Genomic DNA, 27,966 nt, shown 5'->3' with positions numbered 1-27,966 from the left:
TGTCAGTTAGAAGTTATACTATTGGTGACGGAAAATAAACTAGACAGAAACAAAAAAACAGTGTATTGAGTTATTTATCAAGAGGACTTATGGAGCGGCTACGCTACACAACTAGCTTAACTTGTAAAACAAAGTGTAGTATAAACTGACCTTAATACATCAAATACTGCGCAGAATACTAAATTCATTCAATAAAATGTTTAAACATAAAACGCACCAATAAATACAATGTATCACCCTTAGTTTGTAACTACATGTAGGCCTACATACTTGTAATTCTCATTTTCCCCAAAGCAACTCATGCAAAATTACCATCACAGATATACATAGGAATACAGTTATTCTGTGGTGCGTCTTAACATCAATAGGCTTTGTGTTCACATCAAAAATAATAGTACCTTGATTGGAGACGATGTATTTGGCTCTCGCCGGATCATACTCGGCGCTTGTACACTCTGTGTAATTCGATCTGACAAAATCAACTAGAGCCGAATACAGCATCCCAGATCAAGCTTCTGTTATAATAACCGTGTTATATCACATATTTTATCACGGTATGCTAATTTACTGCAAAGAGCAAACGTATTACAGTAGCTAATGGTAACAAATGTAGCATTTCATCGTAAACACGCGTCAGCATAACTTACATAACCAAACCTGTTCAACAATTCGTGTGATATAAAATCGGTAAACAATTTAAAATTACAGAGGCCATTCAGCGTTCTGTTCTTACAGAAAACAACTTTTTCAGTTTTGTCCAAACCATTATACAAGAACTTCAGATAAAATTTGTTATTGGTATCTTCATTTTCTTTTTCATATAACTCCATGACAACGCGTGACGCATATGGCGGCCATCTTCCGTCATGCAGACCTAAAACGTGAAGTAAGGGTGATATTGTAACATCGTGGCCAGAGTATAGAATAAATGTCGATTTGCCATTGTTTTCTATTAGTTCTTTAATTCTGTCGACCACTTCAAGCAAAACTGGGGTCATCTTTATACTGCTGTATTTCAGAAAGTTCAAGTCCGGGTCATCCCATTTTGAAAATTCTTTGTAAGTAACGGCGTCCCATATTGTACCTAGTAAACTATGATCAACACATTTTGATGAATTAAATGTTGAACAAGGAATTGTCAAGTTGTGGCAATAGGTAGGAACTAAAGCATCCGCAATACCCGCCAGCAATATTAAATCGTTGTCGTCAATACCAAAAAGAGTGTAAAACTCACGAAGTGTCCTATAGTACGGACTATTTTTACTTATTGCGCTTTGAAACCTCTTGGAGCGCGCAATTAAATCTCGTGTATGTGGACAACTACAGGTCACCCTCATGGAATATTTCTTTGAACAAAAGTGTAAATCTTCCGAGTAGTCTATATTGAAGCTTGAAATGTTTGTGACAGGTAGAAACCCGTATATAAATGCAACTGCACTTTGGTATGTTCTTAATGTACCCGTACTTTTAGCGTATATCAGGTTTGATGAAGATTTTTCGAAAAGGTGGGAATGTTTGATATATGAGTCATAAAAGTGTTGTCCAAGCTGTAAATGTTGTAAAGCTCCCCTGCTTGTCAAAACAGAATCCTTACACGTTTTCTGGTTTGGATACTGCGGCCATGTAAGAAATGGATTTTTCCTCCGCTTCTCTGATGGATATTTTTCCATACGTTGTGGGAATGATCTAAATTTTTCATTACTCCCTGTGTACCACGTGCTGAATTCACAATTATAAGTTTCCGGTATGTACCCTGGGAAATGATGAATCGATGTCCTATCACCATGGCGGATGAAAATGTGGACCATCCTCAGTTTAAAGCCTGAAGAAAATGTACCTGAAGTTCAAAAATAAAACAAGACCATAATGGGGAGTCATATTATTACTTTTCAGAATATACAAGGTCATTCTGCTGAAAATATCTGCGACATCATGTGTTATCTGTTAACCAAATACATCGGTTTACTAAAAGTACACGATCTTATTATTTCCAGCATATAAGTTCAGTTAATATACCAAAAGCTAGCGCGCGAGAGAGAGAGGGAGAGAAAGAGGGAGAAAGAGAGAGAGGGAGATGTAATTTTGTAAAGTTCAAACCTTCATCTCCTGTAGTTTGCTTGCTGGGGGAATTACAATAGTCCGTTAAAGCGTCTATGCCCCTAAAACTTGTCATTGCTTTATCTATGGAAAGCCGAACAGACAATAATTCTTGCTTTGGAATAAAAACATTCCGAGTTATGTTGTCTCTTTTGGAAGATGGATGGTTTGTGGATGTTTTCTTTTCTCGTGTCCAGTGAAAATCATGTAGTAATTTGTCTGAAAAACAGAAAGGTGAATGCACAACTACTAAAACAAATCAGACGTATTCCTAGAGGTAACATTATTTTACGGAATTTCTTAAATACTTAAAGGCCTAGATTTTGGCAGTGGGCCAAGGGGTTTCTGTCTTCACCAGCACAGTTGGGGGCTAATGACCATCACAGTATGGTTCCAATAAACAAGGGTCGTTGTTTATTAGAGAGTCAGTCTACCTTTCAAGTGTATCAATTAGTGAGAAGGGGAAACAAAGTAATTTATTTTAAATTAATGAATAATTAATAACATTTAAAGTTATACTAGGTTTTGTTTTGGCATTTCTATGTAAAGAAAAATATTGTTGATCAAACACAATAATAAAATAATCAGAAACTTATTTTCACAATAATAAGATAATGAGGAATTTTCTTAAAGAAATATGCAAGTTTTTATTTTTTTCAAATTCTGTCTAGAGAATTGTGATATTTCAGAAAAATGTGACTTTCACTCATCTAAAGCTGTCAGAATACTGTAGATAACATTCGTCTAAAATTGAAAACAGTATGTGCATTTCAAAGTTACAAAGCAAAGCATGAAAAAAAGTCACTTTTGGCAACAAATTGAAAATGAAAATTGAGTATAGATGGAACACAATAATTTTATATTAATTTTTTGTCAGCACAAAGAACTTGACGTGAAGTTTTCACTATACTTGTGTCTTATTATCATTATTATTTTCAATATTATTACTGTATCTTTTATCATCCTATATGCAATATAATAATAGTAATAATAATAATTATTATGATAATAATAATAATAATTATTATGATTATTTTTATTATTATTATTATTATTATTATTATAACATTAAAGTAATAGTTATTATAATCTATATAATATCAAAATAATAATAATTATTATTATCATTCCACATTCACTGAAGAAAAATTAATTTCTTTCAACTCCACTGCACACATCTTCATGGTCTAGTTGTGGTCCCTGCTGTGCTAATTGCCCTCTAATCAGTTACTGTTACATAATCGCTGATAAGCAGCAGATAAGATGGCAGTTGTATATTGGATTGGGGGGGGGGGGACACTTATATAGTAGTGAATCTAGGCCTTTAAGACGATTCTTATACTATCAGTTACGTAACTACACGTTTACACGTAAAACGGGTGTCTAAATTACTCAGTGATTACAGGGTAAAGCTAGAGATACTCAATAACTATGAAAGTCGAAAGTCCGAAGAAAACATATTTCCTTTATAGTCACCTGCACACCAAGCTTGTTCATCTATGAAGTTTAAAGCAAATCAGGCTAACAGTGTGGAAGGAGTTGGGCACACAAGATTTTTTCTCTATATTCTATATAGCAAAACTATCCGAAAGGGTCATAACTGCGACAGAAGTGGTCACAGAAAAAATCCTTCCTTTATGGTCATCTGCACATTTAGCTTGTTCATCTGTTAAGTTTGATGCAAATCAGGCTAATAGCGTGGAGGAGCTGGACATACAATATTTCGGGACGTTCGGATATATGGACAGCAGCAAGGCTATATGCACCCCTCCCCCCACCCCCGGCCAAATGTGTGGGGGAATAAAAACAACAAATAACCATAAAAATATTAAATGTTTTCAAATAAACTGATACAAAATCAAGCAGTTCCCTACTTACTATGTCAAACTAAATTAATACTAAGAAGCCAATGGCTACACTTAAAGCGTCATATAATTATGTTATATTAAGTTCGCCTAAACTATGCTACATGTGTTTCTGAGACATATATTATCAAGTCATTGCAGCAAACCTTCTAATGTTCTTTCATTGTTATTCTTTAAAAGAAAAAAATAAATAATTTATATTTTCTGTAAATTTATACAAAAATCAAATATTATGTTTTATGTTTTTATTTCGAAGACTTTCGTAATTTTTGTAACAAAACACATTAAGTAAGTTGCATATATAGGGGCCTATATATTTTTCAAATGAGGTAAAAAATATATATGTCGCAAAATGAAAACAAGACATATTTTCTTTCATATCATTTACGTCCGACTAACAAATTTCAAAAGCTGCTAGAAATAAGCCATTTGGGTGATTACTTTTGACCCTAAGTGCCTGTTTTAGTCAATGGTTTCCGTATTTGGCCGTGGCAGGGCTTTGAATCAAAAGCTTAAAGCTTTCGAAAAAAAGTACCACCATTAAGCAGCTCGCCAAACATCTCATGAACTGCTGAGATGAGCTGCATGCCTCTTATAGCTAGAATCACACTGCCCCGGATGGGCTTGCGGATGAGTTCCGAACAGCATCCGTAACGCATCCGTAGAACTCCTAACTCATTCGTAAGTCATCCGGTGTATCCGTTCAGAAATCGGGGGCATCCGTGGGCAAGGATGCGAAGTTTTGAACATGCTCAAAATTTTGCCACGGATAACATATTCGTAAGGAACCTGTAATAAATCCGTAACAGTTCTGAAAAGATCGTAACAGTCTGGAAGACAATCACTGTGGTAAAAAAATACGAGCTATTACGGTTTTATTCCGGTTCAAATAATGTTAATTAAGGTTCTGTTACGATTGCATTATTCGCAAAACCCATTTTTTCTTACACATCCGGGTATGGGAATCCTGAACTCATCCACAAGCCCATCCGCGGTAGTGCGATTCTAGCTTAAATATATACAAATAACAATAACAGAACTCTGAGCGAAATCCCAACCAAAACCGTAGGTTCAAAACTTCGCACGCTGAAAAAACATTCCAATTATGTTCGATATTTTTTGGATGGACGAACGAACGGATGTACGCGAAAACGAACGGTAAGACAGATTGAAAAGGCAAATGTTTTTTCTTATCATGTTTTGTGTGAACGTGACTGCAAGCTGTATTTGTAAGATATATAAAACATTGAAAGGACACCCTAACATTTCCAAGTAGAAGTGTCCAGTTGAATTTCTTATGTTTCTTAGGTTTACATGGACTTGTTTCACGTAAGTACCGCAATGCATGCCGTTGTAGTAAACTTACTTTGTAAGGATAATACACGTTTTTTGTGTATTAACGTTTGCAAAAGCCCTCGGGGTTGTTTGTGACCGAGACCAAAGGTTAATACACAAAACATACGTATATTTTCGCTATTCTTGCATTAAAAAAAACCTTACACGACGTCGGACTAAATGTATTGTTTTCATATGTGATGACTATACCATTCCAGTACATTTTTTTAATTACCATTCATTTGTTTATGGAAGCGGTAAACATGTTTTAAATATCCATAACCAGGGCTCAGAAATCAACAACACTACCTAAAGCATGTATTGGAGGTTTTTAAACGATTTTTTATCTCTAGATGATACAAACATGACATTAACATTTATGTTTCTTATTACTTAAAAATTTTGTAAACGAGAACACAGCTTCAAGAATAATAGGCTAACTTTATATTCGAGTTATTTTGAGTACGAACACATTTCGAGTACGGATGAGTACGAACGAATTGTATTCGCCGACTGATACTTACCAAATATATGATTCCTAAAAAGAATGTTTAAAAACGAGTGGCGAATGATTGTTACAGTGCAAGAATATGTGCCAAGTAATTCCACAAATTGCATTTTTCATGTATGCATTTTAATCAGACTATTTGACAGGCGTGAGTTTGCAACAGTTACTATCCACTTAGGTCACTTCCTACATACTCACAGCATATCAATCCAGTCAGACATAGCAACAATGCTCTTTTGAACAGCCGCCGTCGTGTTCGTATACCAATCTCCATTATAATGCTTCATTTTCCCGCCTGGAAGACACTGGAAGAAAAAAAATATACGAAGCATTAACGTATATGGATTTGAAACAGAAAGAAACAAGATCATGCTAGAAAATTGATGTTTATACTTATACGGAGTAGTTTTTCACATGCGTGTGGAGCTTGTATTTGAAATTTCTTTGTGACGTACGTACGGTCTTCTTTTAACACTCCGCTCGCATTAAATTTTCATTTTTTTAAAGATAAAATTTGTCACTAGTGGAAAAATAAATAGACATTAATAGACATTGGAGCAGAGTGACCAAGAACGCCACAAACTCAAAGAGTGGGGAAGCGTAAGATTTGCCTCTCTCCCCCCCACCCCCCACAAACACACACCCCTACCCTCCTTATTTTCGCAACAGTAATTATAAATAACGGCAATAAAGGCAATTTTAAGAACATTTAGATGTACTGGTAAGTATTTTTGTGATGTTTTCTTATATGGTTGTCCAAAAATTTTCTGGTTACCTCCACCCTGCTTCCTCATCCACACGCCACTCCACCTACACACACACCCGTTGGACCCCTAAACTTTGAAATCGCTTCTACGCTAGTGATCTAATATTATTTTTAATAAACAAGGATGTTGTACAACATTCTGTCATAGAGAACATGATTGAGAGCATTGCACAAAGGGACGCAGTGACACGCTCTAACACAGTGAGGCGCTCTAGATACGTCCCTGTACGAAACAGTTTTCATTATTTGGTTAAATCCCAGTACATGTGTTTGCAGCCCCCCTCCCCCCAAGTTGGCCGAGAAGTGACTTGTACTCATCAAAGATGCACCTCAAAATTTAGACCCAGAAATGCACAAGAGGCCACCATTTCATACCTGTATTTCAAAATTTTCCAGGAGATCCCCCTGAGACCCCAATCAAGAGAGGAGTATTGTACCCCTCCAATACCTCAAAATGTAGACCTAAAATGCACCAGAGGCCACCATATTATGCCTGTATTTCAAACATTTCCAGGGGGGGGGGGGGGGGGGTCAACCTGATCCGCCCTTGACCCCCTACCTAACATGGGTAAAGGCGCCCCTCCAAAACCTTGCGCCTCGGCGTTGATGTCTTCGTTCAAGACTAGTGCACCCCCCCCCCCCCCCGTCAAAAATTTCTGGAACCGGCCCTGGTTTGTAACATTGTACAGTCATTGTAGATCTATATGTTTCCTTGTACGAAAGATAAAATTAGGGGCCTACTGAATTTTCATTAACGGGTCAATGGAAGTATACAATATATCCCATACGTATATATGTAGCATTGTACATATGCCTACATATATGCCCTATAACAAAATTTTGTAAATAACAAAATCCTGTTTAGTTATGATGTTATTTCATTATAAAAATACATATCAAGAGAACACTACTTGGTAGATCTATTAATACTTACATTAACCTTTCCATACAGATGGCCTTTATTCACATTCTGATAACTTCTAATCACACACACAACAAAACATAAATGTATACATGCAAAGTAGTTCAATCGATAATTAAACGGTGTGTGTGTACATAGTGTATTTCAGCGGCGGAAAAGGTAGCGTACTTATACAGCCGTATTCTGAAAAGATTTAATTAGCTCTAGCTGTATTATAAAAGAGCTACTGGTGGCTCTTTTACTACGACATAAATATATTTATGAATTAATCGAGTATTAACTGAAAGATTCGACGACGGTTAATGTTTAACAAAATTATATTTAGATATTCTTGATCTAGTCAGTATCAACTTAAAGCATAGCAAAAGTTAAATACATAACGATCATCTTGTAAAATATTGGTTGCAATGTCAGTTTTAAATATTTGTCATCAGTGTGTGGAACCACAGGATTGGACGCATTCTGCCTTATTGACATATATTCGCTTTTTTTCTGTTTAACATTTGATGCACTAACAGTCTACGTCCTCGCACACAACAAATTTAGTGGTCATTGATCAAGTAATTCATGATGGCTATCATTTAGTTGTATCTGTCCTAAATCTCTAGTCTCTTCCATGTTTAATACTACGTAGCCTATTGCTATCTGTTGCGCACAATGATAGTGTCGCACACATTGACATTGACCATTCATTCGAAGGTAACGACGTATGTTAATCTTTGTGTTTGTTTAACGCCGTTTTTCAACAGTATTTCAGTCATGTAACGGCGGGCAGTGATCCTAACCAGTGTTCCTGGATTCTGTACCAGTACAAACCTGTTCTCCGCAAGTAACTGCCAACTTCCCCACATGAATTATCAGAGGTGGAGGACGAATGATTTCAGACACAATGTCTTTTATCAAATCGTCACGGAGAACATACGCCCCACCCGGGGGTCGAACTCGCGACCTCACGATCCGTAGACCAACGCTCTCCCTACTGAGCTTATTAAAGCAATCTTTGTGACAAATAGGCCTACGATACTTGGCATGTTTCAACAAACCCCACTTTTCCATCCTCGGGTTTAGTAATAGATTTATGTAATCCGCGGAGCGCGTTCAACCAGACTGTCGCCTCAATTAGGAAAGAATAATTTTAACGTCAGAGGTTATTTCTAAGGTCATGGAGTTTGATTGACCAGCTTGTAATGACAACAGTTTTCGAGGTCAGTTGCTCAGCCAAGTGTGACTTACCAATTCTAAGTGTTCTTTCTCTTGAATAAATTTATTAAAACAAGGGGGAGACCGTGGCTAGTTGGTACACTTTTTAGATTTTTTGGTGTACGATCTAAACTAATACACCGATTTCGGATTCGATACTATTTTTAGAAAGCTCATTCTGTCGACAATCAAATAAATGCTGTGGTTCCCCAAAGGGAGGTATTCAACAGCTTGAAAGGTTCGGTTGAATCAGCCAGGTCGAATTTAACAACTTACCCCGCCATCGGGGCAAGTTGTTACATAGATTGGGGCAAGTTGTTACAAACTGTACTTCATCATAAAAATAAGAAAATTGTTAATTTATTTTGCTTTTAACTTTATAAACTTCAAAAACTTTCAACGCAGTTAACAAAGAACATCATTCTGCCAACTTCAGTAGGCCTAAATACTAGTTTCAAACACAGTATTTTTTTCAAAAGTTAATACAGTCCTTTTTTATGGTTTTGGGGAAGGGTGGCGGGTCCTTTCAGAAGGAGAAATTTGCATCGTAAAATACCAAATTGGGGATTTTTTTATAACAAACAAAAACACTGAGTAAGTAAGATCAGGGCCTCCCCTGGCTCTTTCACACTTTTAGCCATGACTTTAGATCACAGTGAATCAACACACAGGGCCTCTGATTGGTTGAAAATGTATAGGGAATTCTGCAGTACATGTATATATATCGATGTAAAGTGGTCTCCCATTGGTCTAATATGTGTTGAACGTGTTTGAAAACTATCTAATTTCATAAATTAAAATTCTAATCCATGATTCCTGGCTAAAATTATTTGGAATGATGCATTTAAGGCGATATTTATGCATGTTTTACCGGTGGGGCATTTTCATGAAAAATTAAAAAAACATCACTGCCGAACTAGGGTAACCGAGTTGAAAGAGAAAAAAGTGCCCAAAAGTGATGATTAACATGTATATTTCTTGCAGTTTTATGATAGGCCTTGGATAGTTCTTTCATCCTGAGTAGGTGGTATCAAAAGTTTAAATGTTAGGAAAGGCCCATAACACAAAATATTACAATGTGGGCCTATGGGAAAATAGTTGATTCACTTTGACCTTTAGCCAATTGCAAAAACTTGGAACCATTTCGTAGCCAAAAGTGCCAGAATTAGTAGCCATTATTTATTTTTTTAAATCTCTATTTCATTTGATACTTTAACCAAACAATTTGCTCTTGAACCAGTACATCCTAATATCACATTGAATAAAAAATAGTTTTAATCTTCTTATTAAAATGTTTTAATCATTTTTCAAGAACATTTTCAAAGCAAAACTTGAAAAGTAATTGCTCAGTCTTTTTATTATATAGTTTGCCATTTTTTGATTATCTCCCTTTAATGGGCATTTTTCTCTTCTTAGATGTTTTTAAAACATGAATATTTAGCTCCTTATTTTTCACCTTTGTATTTCAAAAATTATATAAGGTCATTTATCACAAAACACAGTTGTTTTGTTTTATTTTATGACTTTTCAAAAGCTTTTTAAAATGCTTATAAGTTTCGTAAATATGTTTAAACTTTTATTACGTTGCATACAATGACTGGAGTACGTTTAGGTCTCGTTTAGGTACTTACAGTCGCAATTTGGCTACTAAATTCATGCTCATTGGACAAAAACTCTCTGGGAATTTCAGAGAGGTAATAAATACCCCTACATTAGAACCAAAAAACACTTTAAGAACATGATAAGGGGCATGTTCGCGGTCTATACTCTACGTAGCATTTATATGCTTAATTGTGTCTGAAAGGGCGGATGGACCGTAATTAAACTTAAATAGATAGATTCGTTGCATACAACCCGCCCGCTTAGCTCAGTAGGTAGAGCGTTGGTCTACGGATCGCGGGGTCGCGAGTTCGATCCACGGGCGGGGTGTATGTTTTCCGTGACGATTTGATAAAATACATTGTGTCCGAAATCATTCGTCCTCCAACTCTGATAATTCATGTGGGGAAGTTGGCAGTTACTTGCGGAGAACAGGTTTGTACTGGTACAGAATCCAGGAACACTGGTTAGGTTAACTGCCCGCCGTTATATGACTGAAATACTGTTGAAAAACGGCGTTAAACCCCAAAAAACAAACTTCGTTGCATACATACTAATGTATAGCGGAAATGCCACCTAAAGGCATTAGTAGCTCTTTATTTTGAAGCTCTTGGATGGGGCTTTTAAAAATACATTCCGTGTATCAATGCTATACGTTGGGCACGTGAAAGAACCAAAAAGAACTGCTTTAGTTCATTTGTATCTCAAAGATTCTTCGACTGAAATTTTACGAACGTGTAGATTTATTTAACATGGATATTTTACGATCGCGCATATTTATCTAATATCGATAGTTTTACGATCGCTTATTCGACTTAGCTGCCAATATATATTTCCAGCATTTTTTCGGTTCTCGTGATCGACCATTACTTTGGCGAATCGGCTGAATAAAAAAAAATGTAAATTTATCTCGCATTTTTAGCATCAAGAAAATGGGTAGAGCTTTAGACGAAGCGCGCAGCTAATATTTCGTTTCATTAGCTTTCGTAGAAGTAGGCGGGGCGAAATTTGGCGAATCAGATTGACTGATAATCGTTCTTGCATACCAAACAATACCACTCTTCTTCATCTGACGACAGTTTAATTTTAGTTCTTTTACAAACAATCAAATGTATGTGAATTTGCAAGATCAGAAATGTTCAGTTTCGAAATTTTGATTGATAATTGTAAAGATCTATAGGCCTATCTAGTCTACAATAAGTGAATGTTGTATCAAGTTACAGACAAGTATATCTTAAAGCCACTTGAAGCATTAGTCTGGTACGCTGCTCTCTTCCAGGCATCTCCTGCAATGCCTGGCAGGTGATAGATACTCATAGTCCGCGCCGGATTCACACGCATCCACGTGTCCTGGAGAGAAGATACATACTTCTTGAAGGGTCCATACACTGCTCGATCAAGCGGTTGGAGCTTGTGACTGGTGTGAGGCGGGAAGGAAAGCATAACGATGGTATTGTTACGAGCGAAGTTTATTATGTCCAGGCTAATGTGGGAATGATGGTTGTCCAATAATAAGAGTACTTTCTTCTCTGGACTTGGTCTCACATGCTTAGCAAAGTGTTGCATAAATTTCAAGAAATTTTCAGAGGTCATCCACCCAGATGGATAAAAAGCTCCAATACAGCCGACAGGTCCACCAATCACAAAGTGGTCAAAGTACTTCACCCTGGGGAAAATAAACGTAGGTGGAACGCAATCATTTTCTTGTAGCGCTCACTGCACCGCACATTGTAACAAGAGTTCCTCTCTCGCCAGACGTGAGAGCTCCGATTTGTACAACACTCACTGGTTTTTGAACTGTGGTTACCCCCGTCTCGTCGACATTCCATATGTATTGTGGCCCAGTGTTATCTCTTTCTAATACAGACTTTAAAGGAGAGAAGAAATTCCCAACATTTGTTCTATTAAAGCTTGTCGCTCGAGAGACTTGTAGGTTCGGGTGTTCTAAAAGAAAGAGTTGGGTTATTGTCGCTCGAGAGACTTGTAGGTTCGGGTGTTCTAAAAGAAAGAGTTGGGTTTCTCTTCATGAAACCTTAAAACCAAACTGCTCCTGCTGTTTCGTTAGCCTTCCATGTTTCAGGCATGACAACTCCGAATTCTCTACCATATTCGAAAGCCAATTTCCGGAATCCCTTGGCGACAATCCAAAGAAAATGTTGGCAGCTTTCACAATGTATTCAGTAAGGATGGTTTCTTGTTCAACGTTGAAAACTTGGTGTGGTGATTTATAGCCAATATTAAAATCCCTTGTGCCACTTGTTTGAGCCTCTTTAACGTACCTACAAAGAGTCATAACGTTCATGCCAAGCTCTGAAGCAACGGACCTTATAGTTCGTCCGGCAAACAAAATCGCACTGACCCCGTGCCAAATGAGATCGTGTGGTGTGGAGGACCTGTTTGTTTTTCGTATATGATTTCTCACCACCTGGAAAACAAGATAGATAATTATATAAGATGATGTCATGATATATCTAGATTTCTAAACATGTATTTTATAACCATGGATATACAGTGTACATCTATAAATATGTTAAGGTCATTTTTTTCATATTTGAAACTAGTATAGAGTATTAAAAATTGTGGTTGTCTACATGCAAAATTATAACCACTTTTACACAAAAGTAACTCATAAATTGAAACAAAATATACCACGAGGCAAGTTGGTACACTGTAACCACGTGCCCCATGGTGTGTGTAACAACTTGCCCCACCCCTACCTCGCGTGACGTAACCAAGGTAGACAATTCAGATGTTAATATTTTACTTTTTTTAGTTTTGAACTCAAGAAACTGTACGCATTATGATGCAAAGGTTTCATTCTGAATCAAAGCAATATATCTCAACTATAAGGGGAATGGTGTTGGAGATGCTATATTATAAACAGATGTGTAGATGTCACAGGGACAATATGCATGTGTCCGAGTCTATGTTTTTGTGTATCCTGTATCTGTATGTCATGTGTTCCTTCCATCAGTCCATTTCGTCTCATTTTTTCATCTATTCACTTTTCATTTTATTTCACCATCCCATAACTAAGGTGACGGGCCTCATTCATACTTTATTGATTACCACTTGGCACGATATTCACGCTTTTCTATGCGCCTGCGCACTGATATTATAGAAGTTATGGCGAGAGCATCTCTCTGACAATTTATTAGTGCCAGGGTATATTTGCAGGTAAATATTGTTGTCAAGATTTCAGTTAACTATTATATTTGTATGCGTATATTTTCGTGTGGATTGTTTACGTATTATTTTGATTGCACTGATATTATAGAAGTTATGGCGAGAGCCGTGTTTTTGTCATCTCTCTGACAATTTATTAGTGCCTGGGTATATTTGCAGGCTCCAGACCCTATTCTCCCTCTCCCTAAATGCAGAACTCACGAGTATCCGTGACATAGATATTGTATATAATGTACATAATTTAATACACTAAACAAAACAAAATAAGGGTCATATATAATACATGTATATGTATATTTTATATGAAAATGTTTACTTACATTTAATATAGTAAATCAATAGCCAAAATCAAAACCCGCTAACACAATTTATCAAAATACAGTGTCATTCAATTTACTTAATAATCCATTTTTAACACTTGTTCATATACAGTCCTAAAATTTGACTGAAATATGGTAGTGTATGGGGTAACAATTTTGTTTAAATCGTTAGTTCTATAGGGCACAAGTTGTCTCAATAGTGAGTGTGACCTCCCCTAGTCCTGATAACTTCCTGTATACGGGTGGGAAAGCTCCTGATGAGTGCACGGATGTCAGCAAGTGGGATCAGTCCCAATTCCTGAACAAGAGCATTTGCGAGCTCGATCCTGTTCGACGGCTTTGGAACCCGGGCTTGAATCCGCCTCTGTAGCATGTCCCAGGCATGTTCCAATGGATTAAGGTCCGGAGAGCGTGCTGGCCAATCCATTCGTTCGATGCCTTGTTCCTCAAGGTAGGTATCTACGATTCTGGCGCGGTGAGCAGCAGCATTATCGTCCATAAGGATGAAATCATGACCTACTGCGCCAGGCTGGCGTAAGGGACTACATATGGTGCGAGTATTTCGTCTCTATAACGCAGACCGGTGACAGATCCATTCATGAACACATGCAGGTCCGTACGTCCATCATAAGAAATACCAGCCCAAACCATAACAAATCCACTTCCCCACTGGTCATGTTCGGCTATACAACAGTCCCGGAAATGCTCATTACGTTGTCGCCAGACTCGCCTCGGACCATCATTAAAGTCAAGACAGAATTTGGATTCGTCAGTAAACAAAATGTGTCTAAACTGTCGCAGTCTCCAATTCTGGTGATCCCGTGCAAACGCCAACCTGTTAATTCGATGTCTTGCGGTGAGTGGTACACGTATGGCGGGCCTTCGAGCGCGTAAGTTTGCTTCATGAAAACTGTTTCTAAACGTTTGAACACAAACATTCACATTTGTCGCCCTTGAAAAATCTCTATTCAACGTAACCGCCAAGTCGATTCTTCTTCGTTTAGCCATTACCACCATTGCACGGTCATTTCCCTCAGTCGGCCACTTCCGGGTCGCCTAATAGCCGATCCGGTATCAATAAAAGTGCTCATGATGAGCTTTAGGATTTTTGGATGTCAATATTATGTCGTCAACCACAGTTTCTATGAAGAACATCTCTGAAACAGCAAGGCCAATTTCAAACAAGCTGCTCAAGAATGTTACTTGTGTTGTCTCCTCTCAGATTCCTTCAAATCTAGGTCATCTATGCATAATTCTGGTTGCCACGGAAATACTAAAAACCTCCTCAGCTGGCTCAATTTCAAAACAATTTCATTTGTTCTTTGCATGACCCTCGGTCAAATTCTCAAATTCATCAACGCCTTAGCCAACATTCCTCCCCACCTCCATAGGTTTTTCTACAACAGGATATATCTGGTCTGCACGAAATGAAAATGCTATGTATATTTTGATTAGTTTTGTAGTACATTATATATGCTGTGAATGTTTACAATGGTTATAGCCTTAATTTTATAGTACATGCATGATTACTACTTTTGATACATTGTCATGACATGGTGGTGGTTGGAACGGAAATGTCACCGCAGTAAAAAGAACCAGAGTTATGTAGAAATTGCACACTATTTAACTTTAAAACCAAGATGTAATATTGCCTGTGTCAGACCCGCCATTACAAGTCTAATTGTTGTCCTGTAGCCATAAAAGCCTCCCATACTTAGAATCACTGTTGTTATATTTTCTGGTCCTTTGAACAGAGTTAATTCAACCTAGTATATGTTTAAAAGAGTTTCGCTTAAGCCTGTTCGAGAAATCAATTTTCTTATCTTTACACAGCTAAAAAAGAAACACCAGTGACAAGCACATCAACTTTGTCAACAGTAACAACCTCAGTGTCTGCGGCAACATCAACCTCTGTGTCTGTGGCAACATCAACCTCAGTGTCTGTAGCAACAAGTATTAGTGCAATAACTCTGCAAACAACTAAACCATCATCAGTTTTATCAACTCTAGAGAAATTATCAAAGTCACCAATACAAGAAACATGAGGTAATTCGTATATTCTGAAAGAAGCTATACATAATCTTGTTTTGTCTTCTTAAATATGTATATTTTATAATATATTCAAAAATTCTGCAGCTGATAATTACAATGTTTTACATGTTTTAATATTTTTCACATGCTTTTAATATTCTTTCAAATATCCATTTTGAATTGCATTTTAGATTCAGCAATTGTTAAGTCACAATTTCAGTATCATTTTGTAAAACTCATGAAAAATCACTTAGTTTTCATAAAAGGCAACAAAACATACAAAGAACAAAAGTCAGTTTTGAAACCTGAATAAATTCAAACGTGTTAGATAACAGTTTATTTATTTGTGCTATGTATTAGATGGTGTGTCTATTTTTAGGTATAACTAGTACTGCAGCATCCACTACACAGCCTAGTGTCTCATTTAAGCCATTGTTTGGTACACCCAGTACAGCACAAAGTACAGGTACTGTAGCTATCAGTTAGATTTTTGCATCTTTTTACATAAAAGAGACTGACCTGGAATATCATTTTTTGTAAGACTGCAACAGAGCTTAATCTGGTTGAAAACTAAATGTAGAGTTATGGTGTAACCTAACAATTCTGTTATTTCACTGAATCTTGTTGACTTGGTATTATAAAAAGTGCAGTTACAAAATGTATTGTAAATATTGGAAAGTTATAAAAACATTCCAGAAGAAGAATAAATGTGTTGTTTTCAACCCCAGTAATTTAAGTTTGAATTGAATATTTCAGTAAACAGTGTTGTGACTGGTTTACAGACAGCAACGGTTTCATCGTCTGGATCCACTGCTGGTACTGGAATATTGGGTACCGGTCAGCCAGCTGTTTCAACTGGTACCAAGTCAAGTTTGGCTGATCCTAGTACCTCAAACCAGGAGGGTACACTTTTAATATTCAAAAGACTGCACAGTCTGTAGGGGGATTGCCAACTCCAGTTGCAAGTATATTTACTCAAGTATTTCATTGAACATACTGCTCATTATGTTTTGTTTGTTTGTTTGTTTGTTTTGGGTTTAACGCCGTTTTTCAACAGTATTTCAGTCATGTAACGGCGGGCAGTTAACCTAACCAGTGTTCCTGGGTTCTGTACCCACGGTGGGGAAACCACGTGACTAACTTGGGTAACGTGCACGCAAAAGTGCTAAAAATAGGCCCGCTTCAGGTATGTTTTTTCACTATAACTTTTTTGATCCGCAATTGTTTTAAACGAGATTACGTGCATAAACCCCGCAATGAAAAGCTCTTTCATCGGATATATGTAACTTGATGAAACTCTCTCCCGTTTTTACGTAATCCTTGCCCAACCGATTCGAAAGATGCAAAATATTTTGGTAACGAACACGTCTGTTCACAAGTTACGCACCTAGCACAGATTCTGCAGAGAATTTCCGCTGGAATTTAAGTTTAAAATAAAGCTTGTCATTGTCCAAAGTCCTGTACCAAATAATTAACATGACTATTCAGGAATATTAAAGATATCGTAAGACAAAGGGTGTGGTAACGTACACGTTGCGGTTTTTCAGGAGGTGACGTACACGTCATTTTTCCTCAGAGGGTAACGTACACGTCAAAGACTATTTATCATGCATGTAGACCATCTTTGTCTTTAAATGACTGAATTGTTAATATTTTGACATTGTTAAAAAAGATGCAAATGCTGGGAATATGCTGTTTTTCTTTCGGTATGTTAATATATACAGAAATGCTACAGTGAAAATGTGTAGCGTCGGTCCTCATCCTAGCTTGGAAATAATTACACGTTTACAGCTCTTGTATATCTATACATAAATAGGCAAGATGATAAAATTTTGAAATTATTTTGCTCTAAATCCATCATATGCGCAACTGACCATGTATCTTTGAGTGAAAAAGTTGACAGTTGCTTACGGGTGATGGAAGCCTAGTACTTGTTCTTTCCAGTAACGATAGTTAGTTTAGTTGTCCGCACCATAATTATGATTCTGACTTTTAAAAGAGACAAACAAAAAGAAGTATTAAATACGCATATAGGTATAATTGTTGCACCGAGAGTAAAAACAGCAGTAAAACTATTATCTATTTATAGCACGGAGAATGAATATATTTGCCAGGAGTGCGAAATGTCTTTTCGGAGAAAAAGTAATTTAAAGGCACACGAGAAGAGACATAGTGGAGCGTGAACCTACCACTGTTGTGGGAAAAACTTTTTTCGGACGACCCATTTTCTAAAAATAACAACAGAAAAAAACTTGTTACTTTTCTTTTTGACATGTTTATACTTTGTATATCATTGATTTTACTTGGATTCCATACAAGTTTCTTATACATACAGAGAGGTAATTAAAAATGGAGTCAGTAAGAGTTATGATTCCTTATCACTGCACTTTCTTTCAATGTACAAAGTATAAAATCAACCCTTCATAGTTTTTGGCTTGGGCTTCAGTCAAGCTTCTTGCTTTTCCTTTTCATGCATAAAGGGGGGTGATTCAAAAATGGGGTCAGCTAAAGTAATGGTTCTTTGACACTGCACTTTGCTTCACTGACCTCTATCAATGTATCAAGTATCAAGACAATCCTTTATATGGTTTTGACATTGGCCCCAGACAAGTTTTTTCCATAGATAAAGGGAGGTTATTCAAAAATAAGATCAGTTAGAGTTATGGTTCTTTGACACTGTACTTCCTTTCATTAGACCTCTATTTATGTGCAAAGTTTCAAGTCAATCCTTTATATAATTTCGACTTGGGCTTCAGACAAGCTTTCTATATAACGATAAGGGGAGGTAATTTAAAAATGTGACCATTACACTGCGCTTCCTCTGTCAATGTGTAAAGTATCTTCAAATTCTCCAAATAGTTTTTGAATTGGGCTCTGGACAAGTCTTTTTTATAAGGATAAGGGGAGATAATTGAAAAATGGGACCATCTAGAGTTATGGTTCTTTGATACTGCACATCCTCTCACTGTGTTCGATCATTGTATGAAGTAACAAATTAGCACCTTTATTATTTTTTGAGTTATGCTCCGGAAAAGAAGCGTGACGGACGCCAGCCGGTCGCCAACGGACAAAAAGACGGACGACGGAAAAGTGATCCCTATATGTCGCAGCTACTTTGTAGTAGGCGACACAAAATCTGTCTAAGTCAACAGTACTTGGTTAAAAAAAAAATCAACTTTTTTGCGACATTTTCTAACTTTTTTTTGCGATCCTATATAGCTTAGTTTAGTAAAATAGTTAATTGTAATCTCGTTAATGCTTATATAAGGTATTTGATTTTGTAAATGAACAGCCTAAACATAACCGAGGCTGTTACTTTAAAGCTTTGGATGTAACTGACGCATTTATAGATCTATATTATCAGAATATGTCAGCATTTATAATTTAATCAACCATGGAATGACTATGTCCTTAGGTATGCAAAATTTAGGTCAATACTGATATGTTGTTTCAGTAAGGAGGTCTAAATGAATAACTAGCTGACCAACAAACTGTCACTAACCCACAGAAAGAATAACATTACTCCCGCACGATAATTTAAACGACAACGTGTTTATATTATTGGCTGATTGTTATGGTGCCATGCATGATAGAACTCAAACAGTTTGTCAATGATTCAAATAAGGTGCATGCTGTCATATTAAACAAAAAGATTTTCTGTATTGTAACGTTTTAACAAAGAAAAATCATGGTTATCAAGCATGCTATCGTTCCAGTTATCGTTCAGAATTTATACTAATTTCAGCATCTTTTTAACAATATAAAAAATGTTTACAGTTCAACGGGTCATCAAAAATATTTGAACATATGGATTTGATTAAACCCTGCTGACAGACGGACATGGTTTATTCCCAGAAACCTAATTAACTTTTGATAGTTGGAGAAAAAAAAGTATACATTTAAAATGGCAACTGCTAACAATGTCTACTTGTCAAAATAACATACACGATTAGACCATAAAATTCCAAATGCTATTCATTTTCACTGTAGCATTTCTGTATATACTAACCTACCGAAAGAAAAACAGCCTGTTCCCAGCATCTGCATCTTTTTTTTTAACAATATCAAAATGTTTACAGTTCAGTCATTTAAAGACAAAGATGTTCTACATGCATGATAAATAGTTTTTGACGTGTACGTTACCCTCTGGGGAAAAATGACGTGTACGTCACCTCCTGAAAACCGCAACGTGTACGTTACCGCACCCTTTGTCTTACGATATCTTTAATATTCCTGAATAGTCATGTTAAATATTTGGTATAGGACTTTGGACAATGACAAGCTTTATTTTAAACCTACATTCCAGCGAAAATTCTCTGCAGAATCTGTGCTAGGTGCGTAACTTGTGAACAGACGTGTTCGTTACCAAAATATTTTGCATCTTTCGAATTGGTTGGGCAAGGATTACGTAAAAACGGGAGGGAGTTTTATCAAGTTACGTATATCCGATGAAAGAACTTTTTATTGCAGGGTTTATGCACGTTATCTCGTTTAAAACAATGGCGGATCAAAAAAGTTATAGTGAAAAAACATACCTGAAGCGGGCCTATTTTTAGCATTTTTGCGTGCACGTTATCCGATTTAGTCACGTGGTTTCCCCACCGTGGTACCAGTACAAACCTGTTCTCCGCAAGTAACTGCCAACTTCCCCACATGAATTATCAGAGGTGGAGGACAAATGATTTCAGACACAATGTCGTTTATCAAATAGTCACGGAGAACATACGCCCCGCCCGAGGATCGAACTCGCGACCCCGCGATCCGTAGACCAACACTCTTACCTACTGAGCTAAGCGGGCGGGCTTGCTTATTATGTGTCCCACATGTAGTAGGCAATAGATACTGATTAAGTGCCATCCACCTCTCGGATAGTCTATCCATACACCTGTCAAAAAGCTAGTTTATGCAACTCCTCCAACGCCACTGGACGGACCTACATAGAACTTCACAAGATGGATCATTGCCAAGCCTAGTTGTGCATATTGTCAGCATTTTATGGTTTGATGGTTTTCAGCAGAGTTATGGCCCTTCATTCATCAATTATATGATGTTTTGGCTGCTTCTCATAGTATTGGGTGGATTTCCACCAAACCTTAAAGGAGTGATCAGTGCCATACCTCACTGATCATATTGTTGGCATGTTCTGGTTCAGTGATTTTCAGTGGAGTAATGGGCCTTGATTTTTGGTATTTTACCTGTACGGGCAAATGCTCAGATACCACCAGGATGAATTACACCAAACTTCACAAAAATGATCATTGCCAAGCCAAGTTGTGCATAATTGGGCATGTTCCAATTCTATGTTTTTCAGGAGAGTTATAACCTTTCATTTGTCATATTTACGATATTTTGCTAACTTATCTTACACCATTGGCGGATTTCCACAAAACCTAACAGGAGTTTTCATTGCCAAGCCTAGTTATACATATCACTAGCTATTCTGGTTCAGTGATTCTCAGTAGAGTTATGGCCCTTGGTTTGTCATATTTTTCAGTGTTTACACTACTTGCTGTATACAATAAGGCTGAATTTCACCAAGCCTCGCAAGTCATTAGTGTTAAGCATAGTTGTGCATATTAACGTCATGTTTTGATTAAATTATTTCCAGCGGAGTCATGACCCTTGAATAGTCAAATTCTTTGATCTGTGCTACTTCTCCTATACAACTGATATGAATTCCACCAAACTTCATAGGAGTTAACAGTACCAAGCCAAGTTGTATATATATTTGGAATATTATGGTTCAGTAATTTCCCCTGCAGTTAACCTTAATTTGGGGCATTTTACAATTATTGCCTGGTAAATGGTGGGAGACATACACTTTTTGAAAAATAATCTCTAGTTTCACAAATGAGAAAGGCCTGATTATTTTGACATTATAAAAAATGACAAAGATTAATGAAAGGATGACTTTAAGTTCCTCAAATCAAATTTCTATTGATGCTCCATAGAATTACTCCTTCATTTTTCTGTATATGACTGCAGATTTCTTGTTTTAGATTCCTATGTAAAGAAGTAATAAGCATGTGTTGTTCTGACCCTCATTTTTTCACCCTTTGAAAAAGCAGTTGACTGTAGCTTAAGGTAAACACATCTTGACGTAAAATTTCTGTTTTTTCTCTTAAAAAGATCATACATGTAAGTAAGCATACTCAAAATTCAGAATAAAGCAAAATTATTTTGACTTTCATTAATAAAGTTTATATGTTTAATATTTGTTTACAGCTACTGCAGCTGCATCTGGCTTTGTGCTTGGAGGAACGCAGGTGTCCAGTCATACGCAACCAGCAACTAAGTACTAGTGTTGGCATTGTTTTTGGAGCGCCCAGTACTGCAACATCAGCAGCACCAAGTCAGACACAGTCAAGCACTGGTTCCGGATTTAGTTTTGGCTCAGTTGCCACAAGCACTGCTCCGCCTTCTGGTGCAGGAGGGTTCAGTTTTGCGGGAGTACAGTCAGCTCCATCTACAACTGCTACAACAACAACAACAACAACAAAAGCACCAAGTTTTGGATTTGCTGGTGCCACAACAACTACAGGGTCTGCTCCAGCTGCTACTGGTTTTGGGTTCAATAATGGTTCTGTGCAAACATCAGCTGCTCCATCTGCAGGTTTCTCTTTTGCTTCTCAACCAACAACAGCAGCGTCAGCTGCAACAGGTTTTTCATTTGCTTCAGCAGGGAGCACTGCGCCCTCTGTTGGAGGCTTTACGCTTGGGGTCAAGCTGCACCAGCTGTTCCTACGGTAGCATCTTCACAGTTTGGAACTTCATCAGCAGTCTCAGGTCCAACTTTCAACTTTGGTGGTGCTACCAGTACTTGCTGACGATGTTTGTGGGCATAATATCTCGACCAAGTTCGATAACCAGCCAAATCGCCCCAGGCTTTCTTGGATTATGTCCCTTGAATTACTCGAAATCTGCAAATTTAGCCTTGTCTGCTCTCTAAGTCAAATAGTTTTCATCCGATCATCACCAAATTTTCTGATAATGTTTGTGGGCATAATATCTCGGCCAGGTTCGATAATCAGCCAAATCGCCCCAGGCACTCTTGGATTATGGCCCTTGAATTACTTGAAAAACGGCGAATTTAGCCTTGTCCGCTCTAAGTCGAACAGTTTTCATCCGAACTTCACCAAACATAGTGACAAAGTTTGTGCATAATATCTCAGCCATGTTCGATAACCACCAAATTGTCCCAGGCACTGTTGGATTATGGCCCTTGAACTACTCGAAGTCATTTTATGATACGTAACTGAATATTTAGACGGGCGTATTTTGTGACAGTCCGGCACTCTTGTTTCTATTGGTGAGTATTGTCAAAGTGAAGAAATAAATTTTATTGTTTGCTGATAATTAGCTCGACGTTTCGAACAAAATGTAGAGCTATTGCACTCGCCCAAGCGTCGACATCGCCGTTGGTTAAAGTTTTTGATAAAGTCAGATATCTTTGTTACTATCAGAGCTATTGACTTGAAACTTAAAATAGTTATTAACTATCATTGTCTTCACCAGGAGAACAATCCCCATAATTCTGATTTGAATTTTTGACAGATTTATGCCCCATTTTATCTTAGAATTTTTTTGTTAAAGTTTTTGATAAAGTCAAATATCTCTGTTACTATCAAAGCTTTTGACTTTAAACTTAAAACAGTTATTTACTATCAAAGCCTACACCAGGAGAAACAATCCCCATAAATCTGATTTGAATTTTGACAGAGTGTATGTCCCTTTTTAACTTAGAATTTTTTGGTGAAAGTTTTATATAACGTCAGCTATTGACTTGAAACTTAAAATAGTTATTTACTATCAAAGGCTTCACCATAAGAAACAATCCCCATAACTCTGATTAGAATTTTGACAGATATATGCCCCTTTTACTGGCAAAGCTCTAATTCAGAGTCATTGGCACTGAGAAAAGTCGAGCGTGCTGTCTTACAGACAGCTCTTGTTTTTCTTATGAAACCAGATGTATAAATAGGCCACAGTGAATCAAACTGGGAAAAAATCACTGTTTCACTGCAGTCTTCATAATTATATTGTGCCTATAAATGTTAATATTTTATTCTTTTTTTAACATTTCATTTGTAGACAAATCGGAAATATTTAATGTTTCAGGTGCCACATCTTCCCAGTCTGTGTTTGGAGCAGTAAGTCAGTCGCCTGCATTTGGTTCCACAAGTCAAACCCCAACCTTTGGGTCTACAGGTCAGACTCCAGCGTTTGGTGCTACTAATCCGGCACCAGCCTTTGGATCAACCAGTCAAACTCCCGCTTTTGGATCAGCCAGTCAGATTCCGGCGTTTGGCTCAACTCATCAGCCCCCAGCATTTTGTGCAGCCAATCAGAACCCAGCATTTGGTTCAGCCACACCCACATTTGGTGCAGCAACCAATCAGAAGCCTAACACCCCTGTATTTGGGGCGACATCAAACAGTACGAGTGGATCTGTGTTTGGGAATACAGGAAGCACAGCAACTGGGTTTGCCAAGTCTCATTCAATACCAGTGTTTGCAACTAGCCAGGACAATGCTTCTAGTACAGGTATTGTGTTTCTTGATCTTTTTTTCATTATCCCAAGAATTGATACTTTCAATGTTTCTGTAAGTTTATTTACCATTTTATGAATTCTTAATGGCCTTACTATAGATTGATTTTATAAATTGAATGTAAGCCAAAGTCGAGCTTTTCATAACACTGAAATAAGTTTCAAAATTAGACAGCTTATAAAAAGATATGACAGTTTAAAATTTTTGTACTTACAAAATATGAGATTCTTGGTTAAATTTTTTTGTTTAAGTCCACTTTTTCCCAAAACCTATAAGAGCTACTGCTTTGAAACTTTGCACACTTGTTTATCATCATTAGATGAGTAAGTAGACCAAGAACCATAACTCTTAACCTGCATTTTGTTAGAATTATGACCCTTTTTGTACTTAGAAAATCTGAACTCTACTCTACCACCCACTAAGGGATTTTAATATTTTTTGGTAGAAATGTTTCCCTCGTAAAGAGACAAAGTGTCTTGCAAAACTCCCAGACCTATAGCTTAAAAGTCAAAGTTACACTTAAAGGACAAAATCTGTTAAAAATCTGATTAACCACCTTTAAAAGCATCATTTTAGTTTTGCAAAGTTAAATCCAAATATTTTGCATTATAACACATTTTGTATGTATGGCTCTACTGTAGATATGTCATAGACAGATATCAGATTATTAGGTTATTCTGCAGTTGAGGTAATTAGTCACTTTGCAGTAGGTCATTATGTATTGCATAACAATAGTTCATTCACTTGGTTAAATTTATTTGTGTGGTAAAGAACAGTAGTGTGTATAAGCCATACCTATTGCATACATACTGGACACAGTAACACTCTTTTCTTCTATAACTAATGTGTATACTATTCATCATTATGTCTCCCCCCTCTTGGGTGGGGACATATTGTTTTTGCCCTGTCCGTCCGTCCGTACGTCACACTTCATTTCCGAGCAATAACTGGAGGACCATTTGACATAGAACCTTCAAACTTCATAGGGTTGTAGGGCTGCTGGAGTAGACGACCCCTATTGTTTTTGGGGTCACTCCGTCAGAGGTCAAGGTCACAGGAGCCTGAACATTGAAAACTATTTCCGTTCAATAACTAGAGAACCACTTGACCCAGAATGTTGAAACGTCATAAGATGATTGGTCATGAAGAGTAGATGACTCCTATTGATTTTGGGGTCACTCCGTCAAAGGTCAAGGTCTATCTAAATTGAATATTGAAAACCATTTCCGATCAATAACTAGAGAACCACTTGACCCAGAATGTTGAAACTTCAAAGGATGATTGGTCATGAAGAGTAGATGACCCGTATTGTTCTTGGAGTCACTCCGTCAAAGGTCAAGGTCACAGGCGTCTGAATATTAAAAACCATTTCCCATCAATAACTTGAGTACCACTTGACCCAGGATGTTGAACCTTCATAGAATGATTGGTCATGAAGAGTAGATGACCCCTATTGATTTCGGGGTCACACTGTCAAAGGTCAAGATCACAGGGGCCTGAACATTGAAAACCATTTCCGATTAATAACTAGAGAACCACTTGACCAAGAATGTTGAAACTTCATAGGATGATTGGTCATGTAGAATAGATGATCTCTATTGTTTTTGAGATCACTCCATCAAAGGTCAAGGGCACAGGGGCCTGAACATTGAAAACCATTTCCGATCAATAACTTGAATACAACTTGACCCAGAATGTTGAAACTACATAGATGATTGTACATGCAAAGTAGATGACCCCTATTGATTTTGGAGTCACTCCGTTAAAGGTCAAGGTCACAGGGGCCTGAACATTGAAAACCATTTCCGATCAATAACTAGAGAACCACTTGACCCAGAATGTTGAAACTACATAGGATGATTGATCATGTAGAGTAGATGACCCCTATTGTTTTTGGAGTCACTCCGTTTAAGGTCAAGCTCACAGGTGCCTGAACATTGACAACCATTTCCGGTCAGAACCACTCGACCCAGAATGTTGAAACTTCATAGGATGTTTGTTCAAGCAGATTAAATGATCTCTATTGTTTTTGGGGTCACTCCGTTAAAGGTCAAGGTCACAGGGGCCTGAACATTGATAACCATTTCCGATCAATAACTTCAGAACCTCTTGATCCAGAATGTTGAAACTTCATAGGATGATTGAACATGCAGAGTAGATGACCCCTATCGATTTTGGGGTCACTCTGTTAAAGGTCAAGGTCACAGGAGCCTGAACATGGAAAACAATTTCCGATCAATAACTTAAGAACCACTTGACCCAGAATGTTGAAACTTCATAGGATGATTGAACATGCAGAATAGATGACCCCTATTGATTTTGGGGTCAGTCTATTAAAGGTCAAGGTCACAGGGGCCTGGTCATGTAAAATCATTTCTGGAAAATAACTTGAGAACCACTTGACCTAGAATGTTGAAACTTAATGATTGGACAAACCCCTATTTATTTTGAGGTCACTTGATCAAAGGTCAAGGTCACAGGAGCCTGAACAGTGACTTGAGAACCACTAGGCCAAGAGTGTTGAAATTTAGCGGGATGACTGGACATGCCAAGTAGATGATCCCTACTGCAGCCAACCATCAGTGTCTCTGACTTTCGCTCCTGACCCCTATTGACTTCCTGCCTATAGGACTTTGCATTGGGGGAGACATGTGCTTTTTTACAAAAGCAGTTTCTAGTTTCAACTTGTTTGTTACTGAAAATAGAAACAAAGGTTTTCGGTCAATAACTAAAGTTTGGAATGACATGTTGTCACCAAACTTGAGAAAGAGCACGGTTATAAAAACAGCTTGTGACTGCATTACAGCTGTTTGCTTCAAAGTCCTGTATCTAAATTAATAGATAATGTTCTGCCATAAACTATACTTATTTGAGTGAAGAGACCTAGCCATGGGCTATTTGAGTTGAGGTTAGAATTGTTTTACCCATACAAAGAAACGGCTACCGTCCAATGAATTTAGTTCAGAATGCACTTTTTGTCACTACGATGAAATTTGTTTTAATTGCGATGTTTGCTGATAGACTGGCAAAATGATTCTCATAAATTTACGAAATTAAAAAAGGTATTGTATCAAATGGCAGACAGAAAATAAAATTACAGGTATTAAACTGAACATGTTTTTTTTTCATCAGATGTATACGTAAATATAATGTCTGTGTTTTCCTTGGAGACAAGATTTATTTGCAGCAGAGGATAACACTACCAAGAATTATAAAGATATGTTGTGCCTTGATAATTTGGCGAAAACCTTTAAAATATCTTAAAAATAAAACGTATCCCTGTGGTTACGTGTTTCAATTTTTGTGGTTTGAGAAATTCCCCAGACTTTGACCATAGTACATAGTACGATTACAAAGGTCTATTCGATACTGCATTTATCATTTGGCACCCCAGATTAGCGGAAAAGTCACGTGGTACATGCACCCTGTTTATGAGTAACGTAAAATAGATGTTTGTTTAAAGGTGGTCAATCACATTTAATCAACATTTAATGACATTTTTTACTTTTTGTATATTCTGGTAGAGAATTATTTTAGGAACAAAAAGACCGATTACATAGAGATAGATTACTATTTGAAATGTATATT

General features: G+C 37.2%; 2 protein-coding genes across 2 annotated transcripts; one reads left to right on the top strand and one right to left on the bottom strand.

Annotated features, from left to right (window-relative positions):
* Window positions 1–56: 56 nt before the first annotated feature.
* Window positions 57–7,632, bottom strand: LOC128548442 (2-phosphoxylose phosphatase 1-like). Its single transcript, XM_053523254.1, has 4 exons — window positions 7,506–7,632; window positions 6,004–6,110; window positions 2,098–2,316; window positions 57–1,837 (listed from the first exon to the last, which is right to left on the bottom strand). Exons 2-4 carry the CDS (start codon window positions 6,077–6,079, stop codon window positions 618–620), a joined length of 1,515 nt encoding a protein of 504 aa, XP_053379229.1. The 5' UTR covers window positions 6,080–6,110; window positions 7,506–7,632; the 3' UTR covers window positions 57–617.
* A 6,868-nt stretch (window positions 7,633–14,500) lies between these two features.
* On the top strand, window positions 14,501–27,575 carry LOC123526769 (uncharacterized). The gene is made up of 8 exons (XM_053522584.1): window positions 14,501–14,654; window positions 15,632–15,751; window positions 16,209–16,295; window positions 16,586–16,732; window positions 17,919–17,971; window positions 22,055–22,490; window positions 23,921–24,373; window positions 27,511–27,575. Exons 1-8 carry the CDS (start codon window positions 14,501–14,503, stop codon window positions 27,573–27,575), a joined length of 1,515 nt encoding a protein of 504 aa, XP_053378559.1.
* The last annotated feature ends 391 nt before the right edge of the window (window positions 27,576–27,966 follow it).

This window comes from Mercenaria mercenaria, chromosome 14 (assembly GCF_021730395.1).
Source record: "Mercenaria mercenaria strain notata chromosome 14, MADL_Memer_1, whole genome shotgun sequence".
Classification (NCBI taxonomy): Eukaryota; Metazoa; Mollusca; class Bivalvia; order Venerida; family Veneridae; genus Mercenaria; species Mercenaria mercenaria.
Note: the sequence above shows the minus strand (reverse complement) of the source record. Positions and strands in the feature narration are given on the sequence as shown.

Bases quoted from the DNA above. Each gene is read 5' to 3' on its own strand.
- LOC128548442 (XM_053523254.1), bottom strand. From the start codon at position 6,079: ATGGAGATTGGTATACGAACACGACGGCGGCTGTTCAAAAGAGCATTG. The intron at 2,317-6,003 runs GTGAGTATGTAG...TCTGTTTTTCAG, and splicing joins TCTGACTGGATTGATATGCT to ACAAATTACTACATGATTTT. The intron at 1,838-2,097 runs GTTTGAACTTTA...TTTGAACTTCAG, and splicing joins GCAAACTACAGGAGATGAAG to GTACATTTTCTTCAGGCTTT.
- LOC123526769 (XM_053522584.1), top strand. From the start codon at position 14,501: ATGCTCATTACGTTGTCGCCAGACTCGCCTCGGACCATCATTAAAGTC. The intron at 15,752-16,208 runs GTATTAGTGCAA...GTCTATTTTTAG, and splicing joins CTCAGTGTCTGTAGCAACAA to GTATAACTAGTACTGCAGCA. The intron at 24,374-27,510 runs GTATTGTGTTTC...TTTTTTCATCAG, and splicing joins GGACAATGCTTCTAGTACAG to ATGTATACGTAAATATAATG.